The sequence below is a fragment of the Gaeumannomyces tritici genome (assembly GCF_000145635.1).
Source record: "Gaeumannomyces tritici R3-111a-1 unplaced genomic scaffold supercont2.3, whole genome shotgun sequence".
In the NCBI taxonomy this organism is placed as follows: domain Eukaryota; kingdom Fungi; phylum Ascomycota; class Sordariomycetes; order Magnaporthales; family Magnaporthaceae; genus Gaeumannomyces; species Gaeumannomyces tritici.
Genome location: NW_008804547.1, coordinates 1,196,001 through 1,218,760, shown reverse-complemented (window position 1 = coordinate 1,218,760; position 22,760 = coordinate 1,196,001). Strand labels below are relative to the sequence as shown.

Here is a 22,760-nt window from a genome sequence, read left to right as displayed (position 1 = left end):
TTTGTATGTCGTTGTCGTCGTTGCGCGCAAGCAGAAAACGTCTTTTTAGCCTTTTTAATAATTTATTAATTTCCCTAAAAGCAAATTGTTGTTAAAAGTTAATCGGTGCAAAGGCGGTGCAGCGCATAATACGAAGGTTTAACAAGCACGCAATAATTAATTCCCTACCTTATTTAAAGCAGCCTTTTAAGCCATTAGCATTAGATAAATAATTTTTAGCTGTTATAATTAAAAAAAACCCCCCGTTATTAAATATAACGCTTTATTTTCCAAAAGCCTGGTACGCGTTAGCAAGCTTATATTTTGCGCAGTTTTGCTTAATAAATACTAGTGCAAATAGCGCAAAGTTAAACGCATTTTTGTTGGTAGGAGTCTGGTACTCCTGTTGAACGGCTCGGAAATCTCCAAAGGTGATGAACAAAGATCTCTGTGATTTGGGGAAAGGTCCTATATTGTGCATAAGGAGGAAGGAATCTATCTGCCAGAAGAAGGGCACAGGACTGCCCGTTATATGCGCAGGGACAATCACCCAAAGGGTGGTTCCCTGCTCTGCCTGAGGCAGATAGTGTTGGCCCGTGCGGGATCCAGAGGATCCCGGAGCCCTCTGTAACAACCTTCCTTTTCCGGATCGCACGCGCACAGAAATACTGTTCCAACAACCTTATTTTTAAACGCAATAAGTATTTAATAAAAAGCTATATACAAGCATTTAAAAAAATTAAGTTTAAAAAAAACCTTAACCAGCATCCCAACCGTTTTTTCCAGCAAAACAACGCTAAAATATATATATTAAAAACGGTTATAACTTGGTTTAAAAGCTAAAAAATCCAGCCGATTTTGTAGCTTACCCACAGCCTAGATATAAACCTTATTAAGCACGTTTGGAAAAAGATAAAGGAAATCCTGCGGAGAAACGCTTTTAATTTACACGAATTGGGTGGTAGCATGGCAGATTAAGCCAGATTTAAAGCCGCCCTAAAAAGTGCGTGGGATGCAGTGCCACAGGCATTTATCGACGGCTCAATCGATTTTGTGCCCTGGAGGGTGGCCGCATTAAGGGCTGCAGGGGGTTGGTATACCAAATATTAAAGCCTAATTGCCGGGCATTGTAATGCATATTTTACTTTTTTTATTTAACTACGAATTGGGTGCGTTGTGCTTATTTGAAGTAGTTTGGTTGGAATCGGGGTTGTGGCGGGTTGTGTTTTTTTATCCAGACTACTTTTGTGAGACTGTATCTATTCCCTGGACGACCGTCCTAATTGCTCGCCCTGCTGGGCGTCTGCGGTGCTGGGCCATCTTCCGGGACTTTCGTTTGTCCCCCAGTGCCCTCGCTCTGCGTGACCGTATCCCAAACTACCGAGCCACGGGCATCTCTCATCAAATCTGGATGGCGCCAGATACATCCGCGGTCGCACTGGAGCGGGGGAAGGAAGAGAGGTGAAGATAGATGGCGAGATCGACGCGGCAAAGGCGGCCTGCCCGTGCGGACATGGCTTTTGAGGGCCGACGCTGACCCGCGGCGCCTTCTCGGCAGCAGGCCTTTGTCCCCCCGCCGAGCCATCCTGGCCCTGCTTCGTCATCTCCGCCAATGCTGTGTTGGTCCGACATCTCGATCCTGCCTACGAACTTGCTTGTTTGTCAGCCGCGCTCCTGCGTCATGTTGCAGGGCGTCGCCGGCCGTGATTCCAGGTTCTACTCCGACGGCTCACCCTCCCTTGGCAGGGGCCCTGCTCTCTGCCTGCTGATCACATGTTCATTCCGCGCTCACTCTAATCCGATGTGTTCGGCAAAGTCCGTCGCATCTTTTTCACCTGTGTCGCTCTCAGCCGCCAGCAGTAGCTGCCGCACGAAGAGGGTAGCGACATAACGGCTTGCTTATCTTCCGGTCGATCGGCGGGCTGTTGTAAAGCCTCGAGCTCGGAGCCTTGCTAGCCTCCCCGAGCAGAACCGGCGAGCCGGTGTGTGAGCCAGTGGGTGGATATTGCCTTGGTATCAAAATGGCGAGATCTCGGTCGTCCTCATCTGGCGGGCAATGATCCCCAAGGCTCAAGGCCCACTTCTCCATCATTCCAACACCAACGCTACCCTCATCTTTGCCCAGGACGACGGGGTTCTCCTCAAGGCGGAGAAGTGCTGCTGGTGGCGTGGAGAAGGCTGTCGCCGCCATGTGAAAAGTTGAAAAGGCGAACCGCCCCCTCGGATCCTGTAATGTCGGAATGAACTGTTCTCTCCTCCTTCTGCATCTGCTACTCCAAAGGTGCCCCATTTCTTCCAGCGGGCTCTGATCTGCTCGCCCACGCCCACGAAACCTCAGCAGTCTCCAGCATCGTCCATATCCATACACTATCCTTCCGCCAAGAGCCTGCGCCAAGATGCCGCCTCCAAGAGCCGACGACGAGAACCCTCTGCCGCCCGAGGTCAGCGGGTCCAGCCCGTCGGCGCCCCGCAGGTCCAGCAGCGACGTCACCGCCGTCACCGGAGGCACCCAGATCCAGCAGGCCAAGGTCGGCGGCATGCCCATGAGCGGGGAGGCCGCGGGCGCCGCAACCGTCGCGGCGCTTCTGCGGAACCCCCTGATGGGCATGTCGGACCAGGAGGTGCTCGACGACGCCGACCGGTTCGTCGAGGACAAGGGCCTGACGGAGCACCGCGAGGCCTTCCGCAAGGGCGCCCTCCTGGCCAAGGTCCTGAACCAGGACAACGGCTTCGAGCGCATCGACATCGTGTCCGAAGAGGAGAAGGCCACGCTGCGGCGCGAGGTCTCCAACAGGTGGCACCAGCCCTTTATGCTCTACTTCCTGTCGGCCCTCTGTGCCGGCAGCGCCATAGTCCAGGGGATGGACCAGACCGCCGTCAACGGCGCGCAGGTAAGAACAGGACAGCGCACTGCCTGCCCGCTCAGGGGGGATGGCACCTACACATAATGCTAGCTTTAGCTAACTGCTGCTATCCCTGCCGCGTAGGAGTTTTACTTTAAACCTTTCGACATAGGCGAAGACCAACTTGAGCTCCGTGGGCTTCTTAATGGAGCACCGTACCTGTGCTCGGCTCTCATCGGCTGCTGGACGAACCCCATTCTCAACAAATGGACAGGCCGCCGGGGCACCATCTTCATCTCCTGCTTCATCTCCGCCATTACCGGATTCTGGATGGCGGCTGCCGACAGGTGGGCCTCAAACACGATCCGTTCTTGTCTAGGGTGGGCGACATTTCATAGCTGACTGACACGTATCTCTGCAGCTGGTACAATCTTCTCATCGCCCGATTCGCCCTCGGGTTCGCCATCGGCGCCAAGTCGAGCACGACGCCTGTGTACTCGGCCGAATCGACACCAAAGTCCATCCGAGGCGCACTTACCATGATGTGGCAAATGTGGACAGCTTTTGGTAATTGACCAGACCCAACTCGCAGCATTGTGGAGGTTACCACTCTTGACACTGACATTTTCCCCCCAGGAATCATGCTCGGCTTCGTCGCATCTGTCGCTTTTCAACATGCCGATTTCCTCGGCGAAAACTCCCAGTGGCGTTGGATGCTCGCCTCGACCTCGATTCCCCCGCTAGTCGTCATGGCTCAGGTCTACTTTTGCCCCGAGAGCCCCAGATGGTAGGTTGTGGGGACAGGTACCCGAGTCGAAAAAAAGGCAATGTGGCGGCAATGCTAACTCGAGATGATGTCGGCTGGTGTCGATAGGTACATGGGGGAGGGCAGATTCGACAAAGCCTTTGCATCAGTAAAACGTCTTCGGCACCTCGAATGCCAGGCAGCACGGGATATGTACCACGCATACAAGCTCCTCGAGATTGAGCACCAGCAGCGCGAAGGCCGCAACATATGGAAGGAGTTCTTTATGGTGCGCCGCAACCGCCGCGCCGCCCAGTCCTCGTGGTTCGTCATGGTACGTGATCGGAAGCTCCTTCCCCTGAACCATGGCAAGGCAAGGGTGTAGCCATGCTGACAATGCTACCTCTTTGTTGCTATATCCAGTTCATGCAACAATTCTGCGGAGTGAACGTCATTGCCTACTATTCGACCGCAATTTTCCAAGACGCTGGCGCATCTAGGTCGACGGCATTGCTGGCTTCGCTTGGCAGCAGCGCCATCAACTTCGTCTTTGCCATCCCAGCAATCTACACCATCGATACCTTTGGTCGTCGAAACCTGCTCCTTACCACGTTTCCCCTCATGGCGCTGTGCCTCTTCTTCACCGGCTTCTCCTTTTTGATGCCGGAGGAAACGGCCAACGGGGAGAAAAACCCCGCACGCCTGGGCATGATCGCGGCCGGCATATACATCTTCATGATGGTCTACAGCCCCGGCGAGGGGCCGGTGCCCTTCACGTACTCGGCCGAGGCGTTCCCGCTACACATCCGCGACATCGGCATGAGCAGCGCCACGGCCGTTTGCTGAGGCTTCAACTTCATCATCTCCTTCACGTGGCTGCGCCTCGTCGACGCCTTCTCGCCCGTGGGGGCCTTTTGCTGGTACGCGGGCTGGAACCTGTTCGGCTGGGTCTTTGCCTACTTCCTCCTGCCCGAGACCAAGAACCTGACGCTCGAGGAGCTCGACAACGTGTTTGGCGTCAGCAACCGTGACCACGGCAAGTACTACATGGACAAACTGCCCTGGTACCTGCGCAAGCACGTTCTGCGCCAGGACGCCGACCACTTCCCGCCGCTGTACCAGTTCGCCGAGAGCGAGGGGCTCGTCGAGGCCGACAAGGTGGCCCGCGGGACCGGCGGCGGCAACGGCGGCGGCGACGAGAAGCCGACGGCCCACGAGAACGAGTTGGGCGGCGTCGTGCAGCACGCTTCCAACGCCGATGACCCGGCCTTTGGCGGTCTAGGTGACGAGAAAACGACCAAGGACTGAGGAGGGTGGGTGACGGCCGACGGATTGAGACAGGTTTTGGTAGACTGGGGGTTGTCAGGTATTTGGCGCCAAATAGAATTCGCCCTCAACATTTCCCAGAATCGTCAACGAAACGAGGCGTACAGGAACCCGTATGGGGAGTGGTTTGTTGTAGTGAACAAAGTAGATGCCCTCGCTCAGCGTATTGAATCTAAACACCATGTCAACTCAATCTATCTCGCTCTCACCCCCAATCATAACCCCTGCCCGACCCCGGACGCTGCAAGAATGAGGCGCATCCTTTGCGATCTCCCGCCCAGAGCCACACTCTTTATTTACAGCTCAGTGCTGGGAGCGGATTATTTTCCCCCCCAGCTCGAGTCATTGTCACATGTCGGCGACGCCGTGCAAGAGACGGCGAAGGGGGGAAGTAATTTATTTTGGACCCCTAGAGATTCAAGCGCACGTGGCACAATGACCCAGTGCACCGGATCTGACGCCCGATTTAGCACAACAGTTATCTCGTTTGCAACTCGCATGCGACGCTGCTATACCGCGGGATCTGTTGCTTAAAAGGCGGCATATTAATCTGGGAAGGCTCTGCCGTGGTTGTGTGGGTGCAACTGAGCGAGTCAATGTTGCCAGTGAGGCTGAACTGCCTTGGTCGTGGCGAGGATATATAAAAGCAGCGAGCACACCCCCAAGAAAGGAACCAGGCTGATTCAGATGGGAGCTGTCTGGCCGTGACTTCAACGCGATCGTGGATGGCAATTGATGGAAACGCGCCAGGCTCGAGCACGAACACGTCAGGTGTCCGCGATGGAGAGTTGGCAGGAGCTACCGAGAGCTGCCAAGCACTAGGCAAACGTCCGCCTACATTCTGATGGTGTTGATATCGTCCAATGTTGGATAAATTTTGATCAAATGGAAGGCCGAGAGCCCTGTGCGTTACACGCACCGCAAAATCCATCCAAACCCTTCTCCCACTGCAAAACAAAACATTGATATGTAACAATATCCGAGCTTGAATGTTCTTTCAATCCTACCAGTCGTTCTTTGAACTCCTCCCTGCTGTGTTCTGCAACCCTCGGCTAGGAACCAGGCTAGCGAAGAGTCTAGCGACCGACTTATCCGTCTTCCTTAAACCTCCCAAACCCCCGCGCGGGGGAACAGCCAGGAGAAAACCAACCCAAATAACAAACCACCAACCCGACACCACGATGGCTTCCTGCTGGGACTGCGGCAAACACTTCCGCGCGGGCTTGAAGGCCGTGCGAAACCACCAGTCGGCGACGCGCTGCGCCGAATGCCGCAGGTGCGACGACAAGTTCGACAACGCGAGGGCGCGCCTGGAGCACGAGATCACCGACCACTACCACTGCGAGGACTGCGACCGGGACTTCACCAATGCCAACAACGCCCGGATGCACCTCCGCTCCAAGGCCCACGGCGGCGGCTCCATCGAGTGCCCGGTCTGCAGCAAGGCGTACACGACGGCGACGGGCGTCGTCTCGCACCTCGAGGGCGGCGCCTGCCCCAACGCGCGGCACCTTTCGCGCGACACGCTTTACGGCTTCATGTGCATCAGCGACCCCGGGGGCCTCGTCTGCAAGAAGCTCATCGGCTGGCACGGTGAGGCCAAGTACGAGGCCACGGATCGCACGTGGAACGGCCACGGCTACGAGTGCTACGTCTGCCATCGCCAGTTCGGTCAGCTCCAGAGCCTGAACCAGCATCTCAGCTCTCCCGCCCGTATGTTGCTGCCGACTGACAAGTCGTCCCCGCTTCCCCTCTGTGCCCCTCCTTTTCTTTCCCCCCCCCTTTCCTCCGAGGTGCCCCGTCGCTAACTGCACGCCGGTTCTGCCTCCCCGTCCGTCCAGACCAGCAGGCGTACTATCACTGCCCCAAGTCGACCTGCCGCGTCGAGTTCAAGACCATGGCGTCGTTTATAAACCACCTCGAGAGCGAGTCGTGCGGCTACTTGCGATTCAGCGATGTGCAGAAGCAGGCGACGCTTATGATGGGTGGAGGCCGACTCCTCGGGTACTGATTGGCTCGTTTGAACATGTCATGCATCGCGCACGCCGCACGCTAAGACACATGTGTGTTTTTTTTTCTAACGGAGTCTATGTTGGGGAAGCTGGCTGTAGCGAGGGGTTTGGCTCCCGAAAGCGGGAAAGGGCTGCCCACAGTCAATGGCTTTGTTATGGGGAATAACCTGGCCCAGGAAACCACCAGGATATGCGATGTAAGAGAAGGCCTGAATGGGATGACCATGTATTGTATTTTTCTTTCTTGTTCTCGTTGTGAATAAATGACGTTTGTGCATTGCGCTGTCGACATCTCGCACCAGCTGGTGGCGACCAAGGACACGGGGTGACGGACAAGGTCAACTCGCCGGACTCGCGAGCACGGCCGACACCAACATTAGCATCAAGATTGCAGCGCACATCACGCTCGATGCTGCAGGTGGCTGAAGATGTGACCCAATCAATCGACCCGGAACGAAGCCGCTAGCGGTTGCTGTCACCGAGGCTGGTAGGCGCGCGGGCGCACCCAGTAAAGCTAGCACATACCTTAGCGCGGTTGCAGTTCCAGCCTTTTTTTGCTGGCAGGTTCGGTTACATCACCAGCATTTCCATCCTCTCTTTTGGGACACGAGATGCAGCAATGGTCAAGGCAGAAAAGTCGCCATCCTGATACTAGACCAACAGTTCACACGACACACGGCTCCAAACGGGGGGAGGTAAGGAACCGGTCCTGCAATGGGGGATTTCATTTCGTCCAGACACCCCCTGCCCGCCTGGACGTCACCCCTGCATCTTGCTGGACCGGACGAATGCAACCCTGCCCTGGATCGGCAGGGAATATGGGAAAGCCACCCTTGCAAACCGTGGTGGCGCGCAGACGCATAGACGCACAGATACACGGTCGCACACAGCAGCCAACCGTTGCGCAGAGACGAGCCAGGCGCCACGATATGACATGCCATCATGGGCATGATTGGGAGGATGCGCGGCAATCTCGACTGCGCGCCCACGCACGCAAGGGAGCTGCCAGCTTTGCTGCTGGGCGGCCTGTCTCCCCACCAATGCGCAGCTTCCGTCAACCTCACAGCTCGGTCGCTCTGGACCGCGCGCAATCGACACCTGCTGCGACCTGCCAGCTAGCCTCCCTCCAAATCCTAGAAGGCCCAAATCGCGTTTAGCGCCGTGGAGACCACAACCTCCCCCCATGTCAGCGACCGCATGGCTGGCCCACCTTTTCCTCCGCTCGGAAGGGTGGGCCCGCCGACTTCCCCCCCGTTCAGAGTCGCAGCACCACCCAATTAACCGTGGATTCGAATGCGGCTTCCCCATCGGGTCGGTGTCCCACCTCGACTCGTCTGGCAATTGACTTCCCGTCGTCTCTTCGTTCAATGATTCTGTGTTCTTTTTTTTCTTCTTTTTTTGGGTTTGGTTTTTTTTTCCCTGTCTCCCCTTCATCCCAACCTCCTGTCCCTTCTCCCCCGCCCCCCAGCCTCGCAGACAGGAAGCGGAGCAGGAAACGTGCTGGTCTCAGTCGGTGGATCGAACTTCTCTCCAGGCACAATCCTTTGTCTCTTGTGTCTCTCTCTTATCCTCTGGCCGCGGCTTGTTTTGCCTCGCCTCTCCTTCGAACCTCGATCCCGACCGTGTTTCGTTTGCATTGTGCATGGCATCGTGCTCGTGGCAACTTATTCGCGCACATTTATCCGCCGCTGAAACACCTTCCGCTGCAACAGTGCGACGCCTTCCCGTCGTCCCGTCGTTTCCCTTGTCCGCCGCAATCCAATTGCCATTCCCTTAAACTTGCCGTGGGCCGATCAACGCGCTGCGCGACTTTGCTCCAACGAGGTACAGGACGAATACACGCACACACACACAGTCGGGTTGTTTTCTCCTGGACGCGCCACGAGCACAAGACATTCGCTTTTCATCCACGCACGACGCTTCTAGACCACCAAGATGGCTCCAGGCTTCATCGAGCGCATCCAGGCCAAGATCGAGCTCTTCCGGCTCGAGCAGCGGTACACCAAGCGACGCAACCGCCGCTCCACCTTCGTCTCCAACGCCGTCTACGTCGACGGCGAGTACGTCTACAACACCCCCACCTCGACGGGAAGCTCGACCAACTCGGCCGGCTCGCAGTCCCAGGCCTCGCCCAGGCCCCAGAGCCCCCCGCGGAGGGCCGCCACGGCCGCCTTCACCACCGACAACATCCCAGAGGCGCCCACCATGAAGCCCGGCAAGAAGCTCAACCGCTTCTCATCGATGCCCGGGTTCGGGTCGCTCTCCAAGGCGTCGGGTCGCCAGACTGTTGAGCAGTGGAGGACAGGCAACGTCAGCGTCTCCGAGGTGCGATGAGCGGGCTCCCTCGTCTCCGTTGAGCCGTTCGTCTGGCGAGCCAGACTTCGGCGCCGAACGAAACGCAAACGACGCGCCGCGGGCGCTCGGGCGGCGACTGCACGTCCACTGTAGTTTGACAAGGCGTGTGGGGGCCCGGCCCGGCCTTTCCTGCCTACCATGAAAATACGACAGATCACTAGGCACTAGCAACGCTTAACTCTATTACCAGACCGTCGCACGGCTGGCCAACAGCATTCATTACTCACGACACACTCTTTTTAGAACATTTCTTTCTGTTTCTTTTTCTCTTCTCTTGTCTGTTTATCAGTCGTCTCGAGGGATGGATCCGATTGCCCATATTCAGTCGGCCCCTCCCGCCTAGCATAGCATGTTACCTTACCAGTTCTGCTAGGGGTGTTGGCGGATAGGGGAAAAGGGGGAGGGATGGGCAAGAGAGCGCCACATGGCCTGGCCTCTCTTAGCTACGTATAGAGACTACTGTTTTTTGCGGTCCTTTTTTTTTTTTTTTTTTTGGAGCACCTTTGTAATTTCTTCTCCTGTCCTTTGCTTTGTTTTGTTCTCGCCAAAAATTTGATCGCTCCCGGCGTTTTTGTGGGAAAGCCGCAGTTCTCCTAGATAGACTTGGCTCGGGTTTGTTCAGTGTATATACCGAGGCTTTTTGTACCTGGTCTGGTGGTGGCACCCACCATGCATCTATCGATCCCTTCTTGTCCACTCCCATGGGTGCGTCAGCCTGACCAATTGCTTCCATCCGCTCCCTGCCTCCATGCGGCCTATGATGGGGGTATAAACAATCGGGCACATTTGCCTTGCTGCCTAACCGTGAGATCCTGTCGCCTTCCTTCTTTCCCGGGTTTTTCTCGTTTGCTCTTTGCTTCCCATCCATCATTCCTTCATATTATACTACCTTGCGACTTCTATCCTACCGCGCTTCCAAATATCATTTTCTAATTATTGCTTCCACATTCTCCCATCTGGCTTTTTCCCCTCTAGCCCCGCACGCCCACCACAAACAAAACGGCAGTCTTATAGCCCGTCCCGAAGATTCAAGTCGAATCTTTAGTGCCGGTAAGCTTTCCTATTCCTCTTGTTCTTTCCATTGATATGCCTATTATTATTCCTTTCTCTATGCCCTTTTCTACCTATTCCCATTCTAAAAGCATCTGTCGTTTTTTTTGGTGGGTGTGCCCCGGCTCACATACCCAGAAATGCGATTTCTCAACACAGAAACTCTTGCCTTCGAGGAAGTGGAAGTGCCCGAGCCCAAGTCATACGCCATCCTGTCCCATACTTGGGGTGATGGCGAAGTTACCTTCCGAGATATGGCCGACATGGGGGTAGCGAGTCTCAAGGCAGGATTCGACAAGATCGCCAAAACCTGCCTGCTGGCCAGGCTCGAGGGGTATCGCCTTGTATGGGTTGATACGTGTTGCATCGACAAGTCGTCCAGCGCCGAGTTGTCCGAGGCCATCAACTCCATGTTCTCGTTGTACGCAGAGTCTGGCAAATGCTTCGTCTACCTGGGCGACTACCACAGCGATGTCTTCATCGACACCGAATTCGCCGCGTGTAGGTGGTTCACGCGCGGGTGGACGTTGCAGGAGCTCATTGCTCCAGACGAGCTGCAGTTCTACCAGGCCGGCTGGCAGGCCATGGGCACTAAAAGATCTCTGCTTGGCCACATCCACAACATAACACGTATCCCTGCCGTGGTTCTCGAGGACAGGGAGGCCGCCTTCTCTTGTTGCATCGCCCAGCGCATGTCCTGGGCTGCCGGCCGGGTGACGAAGAGAGCCGAGGACGTTGCCTACTGTCTCTTGGGCCTGTTTAGGGTAAACATGCCAATGCTCTACGGCATGGGCAAAAGGGCCTTCCTCCGTCTGCAAGAGGAGATCATCAAGGACACGAACGATCTGTCCATCTTCGCGTGGGTCGACCGATCCCTCTCCGCAGATACGGAACATGGCGTCCTCGCCGATTCGCCTAGCGCGTTCAAGGGCTGCAGCAACCTCATCTTCAGCGAAGGCGCGACCTTTACAGGATCCTTCAGCATCACCAATGGGGGTTTGCAGATCTGCACTGTTTTGTATGAGGAGTGGTGTACGATGCGGTTCACCGACACACCATGGGCCGGAGGCGAAGAAGAAGAGGATCCTACGCGCATTCGCGAGAAGCTTTATTACCTGCAGCTTTGCTACCGGGACCCCACGGTCCACCGTGCCGACATCATGCTCGTCTTGAGAAAACAAGGCGACATGGCACAGTTCTGCCGGATCCGATGTAACAACTTTTCGACAGCGGAGAGGGTGTCCCACACGGATGGCGTGTTCAAGCCGTACAAAGCGGGGGTATTCCTGGCCGTCACGCCGCAACAACTTTGCTCGACGGGATACCTTTTGATAAGTCACGAATCTGCCTCGCCCGAAATCAGCTGCAAGGTAATCGCAAGCTATCCGACCGGCCGTTGGGATGCGGACTGGGGAGAGAGCGTCAATCAATGTCGCTTCCGCCTGACAGAGGGATTCTTAGGTTTCCGTATCACCCAACTCTTCCATCAACACTACGGAGACCTTGCTTACGCACTGGAGGCATTCTGGCTGGAACCTTCGCTGGACAGTAGCGCAGAGCCGTTTGTCAGGTGCTCCATAAACTACCGACAACCCGTCAGTTGGCGCTTTCTCAGGGACTATGACGACTCGGCAGAGTCTAAGATAGTCAGCTCACCATCAATCAGCCTCTCTGACGCACAATCGATGCTCGCAAAGGAGTGGCCCGGTTTTGGGACACAGCAGTCCGCGTCGTGGGCAATAACCCCGCGCCGCATTGGGGAGAGGTGGCGGGATCGAAAAGAAGGGGACTTTAGTGCAACATTGTCGGTGCCTGAGACTGTGAGGCCGCTGCATTATGAAGGTTCCAGGTCCTCGAGATTCACAACAGCATCGACGCCCCAACGACTTTGTTATTCGGTCCAGATAAAAATCGATCTCAAATACCCGCCAACCGCAGGGCAGACATCTGTCCCGCCAGCAACCATGGAGGGATGACACAGGCCTTGCCCTTTTGTCGCCAAGCTGTCCGCTGGTGCTGGAAAGCAAAAGATTTGTCCCTGTGATGGCAAATGTCTGCACTAGACGCAGACAGCCGAGGCCAGGGCGGCTAGCGCCATCATCTCGGCGCTGGGCATGGCTGCATGGCGGACACGGGAAGGCACCGGAGGTCTCTGATAGGCACGGGCGGCCCCGCCCACGTCAGCCCTTCGGGAAATGGCGTCCGGCGGTCCGGGTGAAGCTTAGGTGGCGCTTACAAACGGAGCGCCCCAGGATGAGAGAGAGCAAGTGACCATTGTCGATGCAGGTAACGTCACTCAAGCACGAGGAAGTCATGTGAATAGCATTGTGTCCCGTTTTAGGAGTCCATGTCCTCAATAGTAACGTGGGATATCGTAGCCTTTGCCCTGTATTGTACAGTCGCTCTTTGTCAGAGATATGCGTGGACGACGGCAAGTCCCTTTGGCACGGAACGCGGCAGCCGCGACACACGTTTCAAGATAAGCCTCAGCAGTCATGTAGTGACCTCGCGTCGTGTGTGGTCCCGGAAATGCCCCCCTCCTCCAGCGCCCAGCTGGCCGACGGGATTTTGCGCGAATCCAGCGGCGCAAGAGGACTTGTGATAAACGCGCACGAAGTCCAGCCACGACCGCTGATTGGTAGTTAGCCGCCTGATTGAGATCAAACGGCTTTAGTACACTCTCCTCGCCTATCTAGATGGAGAAGTTGCCCTCACTCGCACTTCTACAGATTCCAGCGACATGCACTCCTCGAAGGGTGACAGCGCGGTATCCGTGGAAGGGATGCCATTGAAAAAAGGCCAACAGGGTGTCACCAACATGTCAAGACGTGAAAAGGGTGGACATGGCGCATCCATAGACATTCTCGCAGAAAGTTGCCCGTGCGGACATGCCCCATCCGCCCCCTTCCCTTCCCCGCTCCTTGGGCGCCGGGGATCTCTGCAGCCCCAGTCGGGTGAGGGGCCTTATCATCCGATCCCGAGCGCGGAGTGTGCGGCCGCATGCTGGTGCTTCCATGTGCGTTGGCAGAGTGAAGCGAAGATTTAGATCCAAGGCTGAAGGTCGGGGTACACAGCGCCAGGGGAATCTCTTGGTGAAAGTGGCAGATACCTCTTGTCGGACCGGGAAACTGGACTGACAGGCTTCTAGAACATATTCAACGCCACGCCCGTGCTGCAAGAAGGTACAGCCTGTAGTCCGACAATGGAATGCCCCCTGAGGTCTGGAATAAATTGCTTGTGAAGCATTGGTAAAGCTGTCGTTACAAGAAGCCACCATGCCAGGCATCCCAAGATTTTACGAGATGGAGGAATTCGTTGACAGAATCGAATCGCTTTCTCGTTGAAATACAACTGGCGGAGGCGATGCCGTTTGCATACATAAGGGGCCAACCATCCTCCTCGTTCGGTAGGCGGCAGGAATTCCCGACCATAGCGCCCACCCGGGAGTAAGAGCCAAGCCGCCCGTTTGCACTCAAATTATATCAAGATTTCCTTGGACAATCCGAGAAGTGATAACTCAATCCTCCGCGGTCTGTCTGCAGCCCACCCCTGGCGTCTGAGATACCCGCCGGTCATCTCCCCTTCCTTCACCATGGCCAATCCATACGGAGATGGTGAGTTCGCGCATGCGTTCAACCAGCAAGATCACCAGACCCAGCAGGCTTGGAACGCACTGGCAACCACGGTACCTACCTCCCCCGAGGCCCCCCTGAACTCTCTAATCTCGGGCCCGGACTAACACAAAACAAACCAAAAACCCAGATCCCCCCTCCGCCGTTCCGCGCCGAGTGGGGCTACGCGCACGGCACCAGCGACCAGATGTGGCCGCCGGAGCACCTGGGCGGCGAGCCCGAGCACGACTACGTCGAGCAGGTCGTGGTGCTGGTGCAGGGCCTCCCGGCGCAGGCGGCGCGGGGCGACATCCTGAGCGCGGCGCGGGTGCTGACGGGCAACACGGGCTCCTCGTTCGGGATCCACTACGTCACCATCACCCAGCCGGGCACCGCCTACGTCTACTGCGCCGACGTGCGCAAGGCCGCCGGCCTCGCCGAGCTGCTGTCGCAGGGCGGCTTCCCGCCCGACCTCAACGCCAAGCCCGCCCCGTCGTCGTCGTCGTCCGGCGGCAGCAGCCGGGGCCAGAAGAGCAGCAGCGGGAGGAAGCAAAAGTCCCAAAAGGACCCGGCAGCGGCGGCATCGGCGTCGGGCAAGGCCAGGGTGAGGTCGGGCCCGCCCTCGTCCGCGCCCGCGACCCAGCCCAGCATCCCGTTATATACCGAGCACTGCGCGTTCAAGATTTCGTCGCAGTTCCTGCAGCACCTCCAGGAGGTCCGCTTCGCGCGGGGCAACAAGGGCCCGGAGAAGGTGCGCCAGAAGTGGGAGGAGAGCCACCCGAGCGGCCGCCCGAAGCCGTCCAAGAGGTGAGGCAAGGGGTGCGGTCGGATTTTGGGTGCGGCTCAATTCTTCGTGTAGGGGACACTGGCCGCCCAGGGGTAACACAAGGGCCTCATGGTGTGGTAGCACCTGTTGGAGGCTGGAGTTGAGGTTGATATAATTAATATGGGTATACCAAGGGGGGTGGTTGGGGCATATGGCTCAAAGAGGGGTTTTAACATTATGAAGAAAAAATAATAAATATATTGTTATAAGGACCAACGCTCTCGATTCGGCGGAGCAGACCCTGAACGCAAGGTCGAGGGGTGTGCGACGTCGTTGGGTATTGATCTACACGCCGAGGATGGTCAATGGCGAAAACATATATGTATGTGTATCCTGTCAAAAGAGTCTGAATAACTTCAGACGGCATCGCAGGAGAGAAGGTGACGAAAATGACGTGTCTGTTTTCGAGGTTGCATTGAAATAAAGGTTGTTTGCTGATCCTGGTTGCCATGGCAGCTGCGCGTGGAAAGTCAAAACGGACGTCCCTTGCCATTCGGAATCTACTTAGACCCAAATTTAGCAACCACGCCAGTCACGCTCTCATGGGGCCAGCCAAAGCTATGCCGCAACAAGCGCCTAGTGAGTTCAGGCAATGGATGCTAACAAGGCTGGCATGGGCGCTGGCACTGGTGACCCGATGGAGGGGCAGCGGGGCATCAGCAGCGTCACGCCGCAGTACTCGCATCAACAGCCGTGTGCGTGCCGGACACCCGCTATCGGCGTGGAGCTGGGCGTCGGGCAGCAAATCGATAGCCTCGCTTGCTCCAAATGGTGGGCCCGCATCGCCTTGGCTCTGCGCTCTTGGCTTCGAGAATGATGTTGGAATCCCCAGCTTTCCCCCTCCATTCCTGGAGTTGCTGGTCTGACTCGAAATCTAGAGAAATCTTTGGACTCTTGTCTCCACCACGAAGGGCCAAAATCTTGGACATATATCGTTTCAAGCCTCGGCCTCGCGCCGATGGGCCCGCGTCTAAGGATCCTCTTCTGCTTCCGTTTCCGCTTCTGCTTCTACAGTACACAGACTTCGTCGACGGGACCTCCAAGCCGGCCCCAAGCAACGAGAGAGCACTACACACTGATCGGCGTCGCAACCTATCCCTCCTGCTCCCACGATGGACGGCAGAACGCGGTTTCTGCTGGCCGGTCTGGTCCTGGTGGTCTGCCTAGCCAGCCCCGCGCTCGCGTTCGGTGCCGGAAACATCAGCAGCAAATCAGCCATCGAAGGAATCAACTGGCGCCACGGCGACATTGAGGATGCCCTCCTCGGCATTCTGATGGCGCGAGCCATGAACAAGAAGAACAAGAAATTCAGCAAGGCGCGTGACCCGACCCTCTTGGGCATGAGCAACCCATGGGCATGGGCGTGGGACTAACAATATTGTATACGCAGTTGATGGTTTCTAGGGTGTATTTCGGCAACTGGCTGCGCGACTACTCCCAAGCTGTCGATGTCGGCACCATCAAGAGTGTGTCGTACGAGGCCATCAGGCTTGTTGTGTACGTTGAGCTGCCCTTGGCCCTTGGGTCTCGGCTTTGCGGGCCGAACTAACCTCCCCCAAGCGCGATCCTCGCCTTTATGAACTTTGGCTTCGGCTCCAAGGAGTTCGAGGTCACGCCCGAGCGCCTTGGCTGCTACCGACCCGAAGAGCACATCGATAACCCCAAGGGATACGCCGACGGCGACGATGCGCGGCGGTACTGGCATGGGCTGCGAGGCCCCATCGACGAGGAGCTGGAGCTCGCCATCGACGACGTGACGGGGATGAAGAACTACATCGGCAACGAGCGTGCTGGGATCGCCAACTCGGCCAGTCTCTTGCGCAGCCTCCTCGGCGAGTGCATCGAGCGCGGCCGCAGGCACGGACGGGAGGGCAACGAGGAGGACCTGTACGAGTGCCTGCGACTGATGGGCACGGCGCTGCACTGCCTCGAGGACTTCTTCGCCCACTCCAACTACGTCGAGCTGGCGCTGATAGAGCTGGGCGAGCGGGAGGTGTTCCCGCACGTCGGCCGGGACACGCGCATGCGGCTCGAGGGCGCGCGCCGGCGCGTCTACCCGCTCGTGACCGGCAGCTTCGGCGAGGTCGACTTCTTGCACTCGGTCGCGGGCGAGGTGTCGGACAAGCTGATGCAGAACGAGATGCAGGAGCTGCAGGAGCACCTGCAGGACAACCAGAAGACGGACACGAGCCTGCTGCGAGCCCTGCTGGACATGATCCCCGACGGCCTGTTCGGCGGCGAGCACCAGAGCGACAAGATGAGCGAGATTCAGCAAAACTGCACCAACGCGCAGATGGAGGGGCTGGACGTCAGGCCGCACCGCGAGCCCGAGGAGATGACCATCTGGGTCGGCAACATCTTCCGCCAGGTCATCCCGGTCATCGAGTGGCACGACCGCATCATGAAGGCCATCTCGGACGCGCTGCCGACCATCCCCGTCATCCCCAAGATCATCGAGCAGCTCGAGGACCAGCTCAACGCCTTTGTGCACGCGCAGATCGCGCCCTTTGTCGTGCCCGTCCTCCAGCAGATCCGGAACGAGATGGGGGCCGGGTCCGAGGGCATCATCGAGAGCAGCAAGCAGAGCCAGCACAACGTGCTCGAGAACGACGACGAGACCAACCCGACCCACTCGATGCTGTCCAAGGATCACTTCACCAACCTGCTCAACGAGCCCGCCGGCAAGGCGGCCCACGAGATGGTCAAGTGGGCGGTGCCGCACCTGATGGAGGCCATCGACAACGAGCGCGTCAGCGTGACCCGGACGCTCGACCGCATCATCTCGGGCGTCTTCCACCACCCGTGCCAGCGCGACATGGGCGGCTCGGGCGCGTCCGAGGCGCGCAACATCTTCTTCAGCTGCATCGAGTCGTGGTGGATGGAGATGGAGCCCGAGAGGCAGGACGACTACCGCCGCCGCCTCAGCCGCGACGGCGTGCGCAACCACGAGAACCACAAGGAAGGAGAGTGGGACAGCGGCCACGGCCACGGCTGCCTCGGCAAGCTGGAGCAGCACACGCAGCACGGCGGCAAGAAGAAGAAGAAGGATGAGACGTGGGAGGACAAGATCGCCACCTCGGCCGCCAACGCCATCGTGGCCGGCGTCACGGGTGCCGTCAGCGGCTTCATCCCGCAGCATGGGGGCGGCGGCGGCGGCGGCCAGAACGAGGGCGGCATCGGTGGGGTTCTCGGCTCGATCCTGGGCGGCGTGTTGGGCGACGGCAAGAAGGGCTCCTCCCAGGATGGTCGCGGAACCGAAGACAGCGGCGGAAGCAACGAGGCCACGTCCCCCCACGGATATCAAAGCTACGGCGGCTCGTCCTCGTACAACCGGCCGAGCAGCAGGCAGGACCAGTACCTGTCCGCCGACAGCCGCCCAGAGCACTCGTACGGGTCTTCGTCTCGACCGAGCTCTTCTCATCATCGACCTACATCATCACACCGGCCAACATCCTCGCACTCGCACAGGCCAAGTTCCTCGCATCGGCCATCTGACGGCCACGCAGACAGTTTCTATGGCCAAAGCTCGAGCACCAGCGGTGGCTACGGAGGGTCTGACCAGTCTTACAGGCGCGGCGAGTCTCAGCAGAGCAGCTATGGCGGTGGCGACTACGGCGGCCAACAGCAGCAGCATCATTATAGTAGCCACGGAGGCCAGCAGCAATACGGCAGCAGCTATGGCGGCCAGCAGCAGCAGTATGACGGTGGCTACCAGCAGGGCGGCGGCGGGTACTACGGCTCGCAGCAGCAGAGCAGCGAGGAGGATCCGCTCGCCTACGGCACGTACAACCCTGGGGGCCACGAGGGTAGCCATGGGGACCACCAGCAGTCCAGTGGATATGGCTACCAAGGCAGCCCCAACCCGGGAGGGTATCCTGGTCATGGCCATCATGGGCACTCGGGAGGTTCAGGCGGCTACGGGAACGGCCATGGAGGGCCGAATTTTGGGGGGTGGTAGGTATAAAGCGGGAACGGGAGAAGGCAAATGCTCGTATGGTCCACGGGGCAAAGTAGAGAAAATATTACAAATTGAAAGAACCCAAGTACAAGGAAAGCGGAAACGGAAGACAAGGTATTTCCGATAAGAGATACTAACCCTGCCGCTGCGGGCCGTTATGGGGAAGCTGGCGTGCGAGATCGTGACGAGGTCCCAGAACCACCAGACGAAGGAGCCCGTTGTACCCTGCTCTGCGTAGTCCTTGCTGCAGAGGCCATCCAGGGCCGTGGCGGCTTCGGCGGGCGAGGTCGGCGAGGAAGCAGACGCAAGGGTCGAGTTGAGGATTTCAACCACCTTTGCCACGAAGGCAGGTGTACCGTCGTTCTCGAGCTGGAGATGCACGTTGGGCATTTTGATGGTCTTTCTTGTTCTTTTTTGTGGGCTGCAGGAACGTTGGCGAAACGAGAGGGTGATAGTTTTGGCCCCAAAAAGAGCCTAAACCCCGTTTTCTAACATTTCCGCCGCCGGATCTTGAGGGTCTCCCACATTGGGGCCGCTATGCTGCCCACGAACCACTTGTTTGTCGGACGCTCCGTGATGGGCTCTATCTCGTAGTGCAGCGCAATGTACGCCAGCGCGAGCTTGAGCTGGTTGGCCGCGAAGAAACGGCCGGGACTGGGATGCCAACCTCCAAATTAGTCACCATCCAAGTAACAGGTATTCGCGCGCATATTGAGGGGGCCACCACCACATGCAGGGAACTCGACGCTTACCAGGCGTTAGGGCCGTGCGAAAAGGCCAGGAACGTGGGCGACGTGGACACCAGCGCCTGTGGCTGCTGCTTCTCCCTCTCGCCACCCGGCGGCTCAACAAACCGGAAGGGCCGGTACTCGGCCGCGCCGCCGTACACATCCTCGTCACGGTGTACGCTGTAGGCCTGGACGCCGACGGTGGCGCCACGCGGCAGGCGCGTGCCGTCGGGCAGGCGGACGCCGCCGGGCGCCACGACCGACTTCATCACGCCGCGGGCGACGAAGCCGCTGAGCCGCATGCTCTCGCGCAGGGCCGAGTCGACGTGGCGGAGGCGGGCCAGGGCGGCCTTGGATGCCCACGGCGGCGCGGCCTTTGTTGTTGTTGTTGTTGCTTTTGTTGTTGTTTCGTCCTGCTGTTGCAGTAGGACCTCGTCGCGCATGGCGTCGAACCACTGTGCGCTGTGCGCGGGCGACGCGGCGAGGTCGAAGAGCGCGTTTGTCAGACTGATGACGGACGACTGGATCGCGGCGAAGCAGAGGCACGCGAGCCGGCCGGCCATGACGTCGGGGGACAGCTCGGTTGGGTCCCAGTGGGCCTTGGCGTGGGAGATGGCCCAGTCGAAGTAGTCGTTCTGGGAGGGGTAGTTGGTTGTGTTAGGATATAGCAGTGTTATATTTGGTCTTTTTCACTTACCTTTTGTGTCGGCCTGTCATCAGACTGCTTGTCGTCCGACTCCCTGAGCCGCTCTTGTATTATCGGCATGACGTGCTTGGAAAATCTTCTATAGAGCATCTTGTCGTAGGCCGTAACGATCGGGGCAAAAATGCTAAAAGCGGCAAGGTGAGAGTTGACGTTAGCGGCAGAAACCACCGCCCATGATCCAAGCATAGCACTCACGGCTTGAGGAAGCCCGGCAGCAGGTTGAGGGCCGCCGCGGACACGACCACGTTCTTGTCGAACCGGCGGGCGCAGCTCAGGAACTCCTCGTTGCGGCACAGCTCCTCGCCGACGAGGGCGCGCACCGACAGGCGCGAGATGGCGTCGAGCACGGTGTCGTAGACCCTGACCTCGCGCCACCTCTCCGCGTCGACGCCCCAGCCCTCGCGGAAGCAGCGGTCGAGCTCGTCGGCGATCCCCGCCGCGAAGCAGCCCAGGCGGCCGGCGCCCAGCTCGCGGCGGATGACGGCCGGGTGGACGGGCTCGCGCACGATGTTGGGGTGCGGGAACGTGTGGTCGGCCTCGAGGAAGCGCCGGTTCACCTCGGTCTGGCTCAGCACCGAGTCCGGCTGCTCGAGCAGCCAGCGCATCTGCGACGGCGGGAGCACCACCTCGGGCCCCGTGAGGACGTGCGGCAGGACGTAGGCCTGGTTCCTCTTGGAGTACTGGCGTTTTGGAATGGGTTGGGTTTGCCCCCGTGTTAGTGGACCCTGCTTTGGTGGTAGATGGAAACAGTAGGGCAGGCCGGCCTACGGTCTAGCAAACGCCACCCCGCTCACCTTGTAGTACCCTTCGTCCATCAGCGCCTTTAAGCCACAAACGCTCGCGAGGTTCGCCCTGGCGCGGGATAACGGGCCACCGGTCGACCCTACGCCCACCCACGAGATATTATTGGGAATGGATGCATTGGAACAGAGCCGCCACGCTAGGTTGACCAAAATGATAACCGGTACCAAGATCGTGCCGACAAAGAGTGCCCCTATTAGCACATGAGGACTAAACGCCAGCAGGGCCATTGTAGATGTCTTGCGGCCTTGGAGGGAACGGGAGATGACAGGATTCCCTTGATGTCAAAAAAGCCGCTCATGGGGCGGGGGAGACGTGCCCTGAAATAGCCCTTATCTGTACAAGAGACAGGGCAATGCGATGAGGCCTATAGGGAGGCAGTTCAAGTCCTAGGCGCTATCAACACTCGGACAATGCACAGCTGACAGAAACGGCACCAGACGTTGCTTTTGCCATTCCTGAAACCCGCCGAAGACAATACAAGCAAGAAAAACTGTAAAAGATAGCTGCCACCCAACCAACTACCCCTGCGCGTTTATTCTGCGCCAGCGGACCTGCATCCGCCCGCCTTGACTGTTAGTGTCACACCTGGAGGACCGGGGAAACACACATCACACCCGAGGCGAATAATAATGCTGCTTTGCACGGGAAAGTATATCCGCACACCACGGTAGCCCGTTTTATTTGGCAATGCCGGGAAATGGAGCACTAGGCAACTACTCCCCGCAAGCCCCGAAGCGCCTCTCAAGGCCCGGCTCCCTTGCTGGACTCGGCTCCAGACAAGGCCCACGGATGTAGTCCCGGCCACGCGTCAGGGCGGGAGCGATGGGGGTGACATGGTGGAAAGAAGCAACTTGGACTGCGCAATCTCCACAATGGCAGGCCGAGCTTGGGGTGAATCGACGACGGCTGCCATTTGTCCAATGGAGGGGGGAGCCGGGGGTGTTACCGATAGCGCGCAAGCATCGATAAACAAAGGGGGAAAGTGATCGACATCAAATATACTGACGATCTGACCCCTTGGCCCGTGCCGAGGCGCAAGGAAAGCCAGAGAGAGGTTAGGTTGTGGACTTGGCGATGCAACAGGAAATCTCCTGCACCGGTCCCCTAGCCATGGACTTGGGATGGCGGACGCATGGGCATGGGGTCGCATGGGGGTGTGGACATGCGTATGTTGGATCAATGCGAATGGATGCAACCTGAAAATGAAAGTTTACCACCATCTGTTCAGCTGAGGACAGGGGGGGACACTACTGTCGTCCAAGCCTATGACTCCTGCCCAAGGGCGCGGCACTATCTTGAATTGGGAACAAGCCCCTTCCGCAAAAGGGAGCCGAGACTCACCAACAACTCGTCATCCGAGCGTGCCGAGACACTGAAGGCCCAGAGCAACGACCAGCTGGTTGTGGAAGGGACAGATGAAGAAGAGGCTATGCCGGGAAAGGAATGAAATCCGGTGGGCAAAAGATGTGAAAAAGCAAAACGCTGACCAATAACCAAGGCGAAAAGGCTCGTGTCCAATGCCAAGTCCACAGGACGCAGCCACATTATCTCCTTTCGCTCCAGCCAAAGTCAGCAAGCAAGGGACCATGCCGGAAATATTTGGCTGCCTATCCCGCATACGGAGATCTTTGTAGGCAAGGGGGGGCCTTCTAGCCTCACCTTGGGTCCCCGTTTTTATTTCCAATCTGGGTCTAATGTGGTGTTTGTCGCCCAAGACCTGACGTGTCGCCGGCCTACCAACCACGGCCGGCTTCGAGCGCGCTGTTGGCCTGCTGCCATGGGCTGGTCCGAGGAGGCCCAGACCCTCCAGTGCCCCG

The 22,760-nt window shown here is 58.0% G+C and overlaps 12 protein-coding genes across 12 annotated transcripts; 8 read left to right on the top strand and 4 right to left on the bottom strand.

The window, feature by feature from the left end:
* Positions 1–1,380: 1,380 nt before the first annotated feature.
* GGTG_05508 (hypothetical protein) lies at positions 1,381–1,611 on the bottom strand (the record flags this gene model as incomplete). Its single annotated transcript, XM_009223311.1, has 1 exon — positions 1,381–1,611. The coding sequence occupies one exon, from the start codon at positions 1,609–1,611 to the stop codon at positions 1,381–1,383; it is 231 nt and encodes a 76-aa protein (XP_009221575.1).
* Positions 1,612–1,825: 214 nt separating this feature from the next.
* GGTG_05507 (hypothetical protein) lies at positions 1,826–2,170 on the bottom strand (the record flags this gene model as incomplete). Its single annotated transcript, XM_009223310.1, has 1 exon — positions 1,826–2,170. One exon carries the CDS (start codon positions 2,168–2,170, stop codon positions 1,826–1,828), a length of 345 nt encoding a protein of 114 aa, XP_009221574.1.
* A 205-nt stretch (positions 2,171–2,375) lies between these two features.
* On the top strand, positions 2,376–4,875 carry GGTG_05506 (plastidic glucose transporter 4; the record flags this gene model as incomplete). The annotated part of the gene is made up of 7 exons (XM_009223309.1): positions 2,376–2,870; positions 2,967–3,169; positions 3,244–3,389; positions 3,459–3,609; positions 3,697–3,901; positions 3,991–4,404; positions 4,543–4,875. 7 exons carry the CDS (start codon positions 2,376–2,378, stop codon positions 4,873–4,875), a joined length of 1,947 nt encoding a protein of 648 aa, XP_009221573.1.
* A 721-nt stretch (positions 4,876–5,596) lies between these two features.
* On the top strand, positions 5,597–7,182 carry GGTG_05505 (hypothetical protein). The gene is made up of 2 exons (XM_009223308.1): positions 5,597–6,606; positions 6,735–7,182. Exons 1-2 carry the CDS (start codon positions 5,883–5,885, stop codon positions 6,902–6,904), a joined length of 894 nt encoding a protein of 297 aa, XP_009221572.1. The 5' UTR covers positions 5,597–5,882; the 3' UTR covers positions 6,905–7,182.
* Positions 7,183–7,664: 482 nt separating this feature from the next.
* GGTG_05504 (hypothetical protein) lies at positions 7,665–8,090 on the bottom strand (the record flags this gene model as incomplete). The annotated part of the gene is made up of 1 exon (XM_009223307.1): positions 7,665–8,090. One exon carries the CDS (start codon positions 8,088–8,090, stop codon positions 7,665–7,667), a length of 426 nt encoding a protein of 141 aa, XP_009221571.1.
* A 187-nt stretch (positions 8,091–8,277) lies between these two features.
* GGTG_05503 (hypothetical protein) lies at positions 8,278–10,068 on the top strand. The gene has a single exon (XM_009223306.1). It carries the CDS (start codon positions 8,841–8,843, stop codon positions 9,237–9,239), a length of 399 nt encoding a protein of 132 aa, XP_009221570.1. The 5' UTR covers positions 8,278–8,840; the 3' UTR covers positions 9,240–10,068.
* Positions 10,069–10,145: 77 nt separating this feature from the next.
* On the top strand, positions 10,146–12,709 carry GGTG_05502 (hypothetical protein). The gene is made up of 2 exons (XM_009223305.1): positions 10,146–10,310; positions 10,449–12,709. Exon 2 carries the CDS (start codon positions 10,451–10,453, stop codon positions 12,284–12,286), a length of 1,836 nt encoding a protein of 611 aa, XP_009221569.1. The 5' UTR covers positions 10,146–10,310; positions 10,449–10,450; the 3' UTR covers positions 12,287–12,709.
* A 1,193-nt stretch (positions 12,710–13,902) lies between these two features.
* Positions 13,903–14,732, top strand: GGTG_05501 (hypothetical protein; the record flags this gene model as incomplete). Its single annotated transcript, XM_009223304.1, has 2 exons — positions 13,903–13,995; positions 14,073–14,732. 2 exons carry the CDS (start codon positions 13,903–13,905, stop codon positions 14,730–14,732), a joined length of 753 nt encoding a protein of 250 aa, XP_009221568.1.
* A 547-nt stretch (positions 14,733–15,279) lies between these two features.
* Positions 15,280–15,564, top strand: GGTG_05500 (hypothetical protein; the record flags this gene model as incomplete). Its single annotated transcript, XM_009223303.1, has 1 exon — positions 15,280–15,564. The coding sequence occupies exon 1, from the start codon at positions 15,340–15,342 to the stop codon at positions 15,562–15,564; it is 225 nt and encodes a 74-aa protein (XP_009221567.1). The 5' UTR covers positions 15,280–15,339.
* On the top strand, positions 15,565–18,805 carry GGTG_05499 (hypothetical protein). The gene is made up of 3 exons (XM_009223302.1): positions 15,565–16,063; positions 16,138–16,244; positions 16,308–18,805. Exons 1-3 carry the CDS (start codon positions 15,860–15,862, stop codon positions 18,703–18,705), a joined length of 2,709 nt encoding a protein of 902 aa, XP_009221566.1. The 5' UTR covers positions 15,565–15,859; the 3' UTR covers positions 18,706–18,805.
* Positions 18,806–19,193: 388 nt separating this feature from the next.
* On the bottom strand, positions 19,194–21,170 carry GGTG_05498 (hypothetical protein; the record flags this gene model as incomplete). Its single annotated transcript, XM_009223301.1, has 5 exons — positions 19,194–19,359; positions 19,458–20,068; positions 20,131–20,263; positions 20,335–20,819; positions 20,934–21,170. The coding sequence occupies 5 exons, from the start codon at positions 21,168–21,170 to the stop codon at positions 19,194–19,196; spliced, it is 1,632 nt and encodes a 543-aa protein (XP_009221565.1).
* Positions 21,171–22,064: 894 nt separating this feature from the next.
* On the top strand, positions 22,065–22,673 carry GGTG_05497 (hypothetical protein; the record flags this gene model as incomplete). Its single annotated transcript, XM_009223300.1, has 2 exons — positions 22,065–22,109; positions 22,172–22,673. The coding sequence occupies 2 exons, from the start codon at positions 22,065–22,067 to the stop codon at positions 22,388–22,390; spliced, it is 264 nt and encodes an 87-aa protein (XP_009221564.1). The 3' UTR covers positions 22,391–22,673.
* Positions 22,674–22,760: the final 87 nt, after the last annotated feature.

Bases quoted from the DNA above. Each gene is read 5' to 3' on its own strand.
- GGTG_05503 (XM_009223306.1), top strand. From the start codon at position 8,841: ATGGCTCCAGGCTTCATCGAGCGCATCCAGGCCAAGATCGAGCTCTTC.
- GGTG_05505 (XM_009223308.1), top strand. From the start codon at position 5,883: ATGTTCTTTCAATCCTACCAGTCGTTCTTTGAACTCCTCCCTGCTGTG. The intron at 6,607-6,734 runs GTATGTTGCTGC...CCGTCCGTCCAG, and splicing joins GCATCTCAGCTCTCCCGCCC to ACCAGCAGGCGTACTATCAC.
- GGTG_05499 (XM_009223302.1), top strand. From the start codon at position 15,860: ATGGACGGCAGAACGCGGTTTCTGCTGGCCGGTCTGGTCCTGGTGGTC. The intron at 16,064-16,137 runs GCGCGTGACCCG...TTGTATACGCAG, and splicing joins AGAACAAGAAATTCAGCAAG to TTGATGGTTTCTAGGGTGTA. The intron at 16,245-16,307 runs GTACGTTGAGCT...ACCTCCCCCAAG, and splicing joins GAGGCCATCAGGCTTGTTGT to CGCGATCCTCGCCTTTATGA.
- GGTG_05502 (XM_009223305.1), top strand. From the start codon at position 10,451: ATGCGATTTCTCAACACAGAAACTCTTGCCTTCGAGGAAGTGGAAGTG.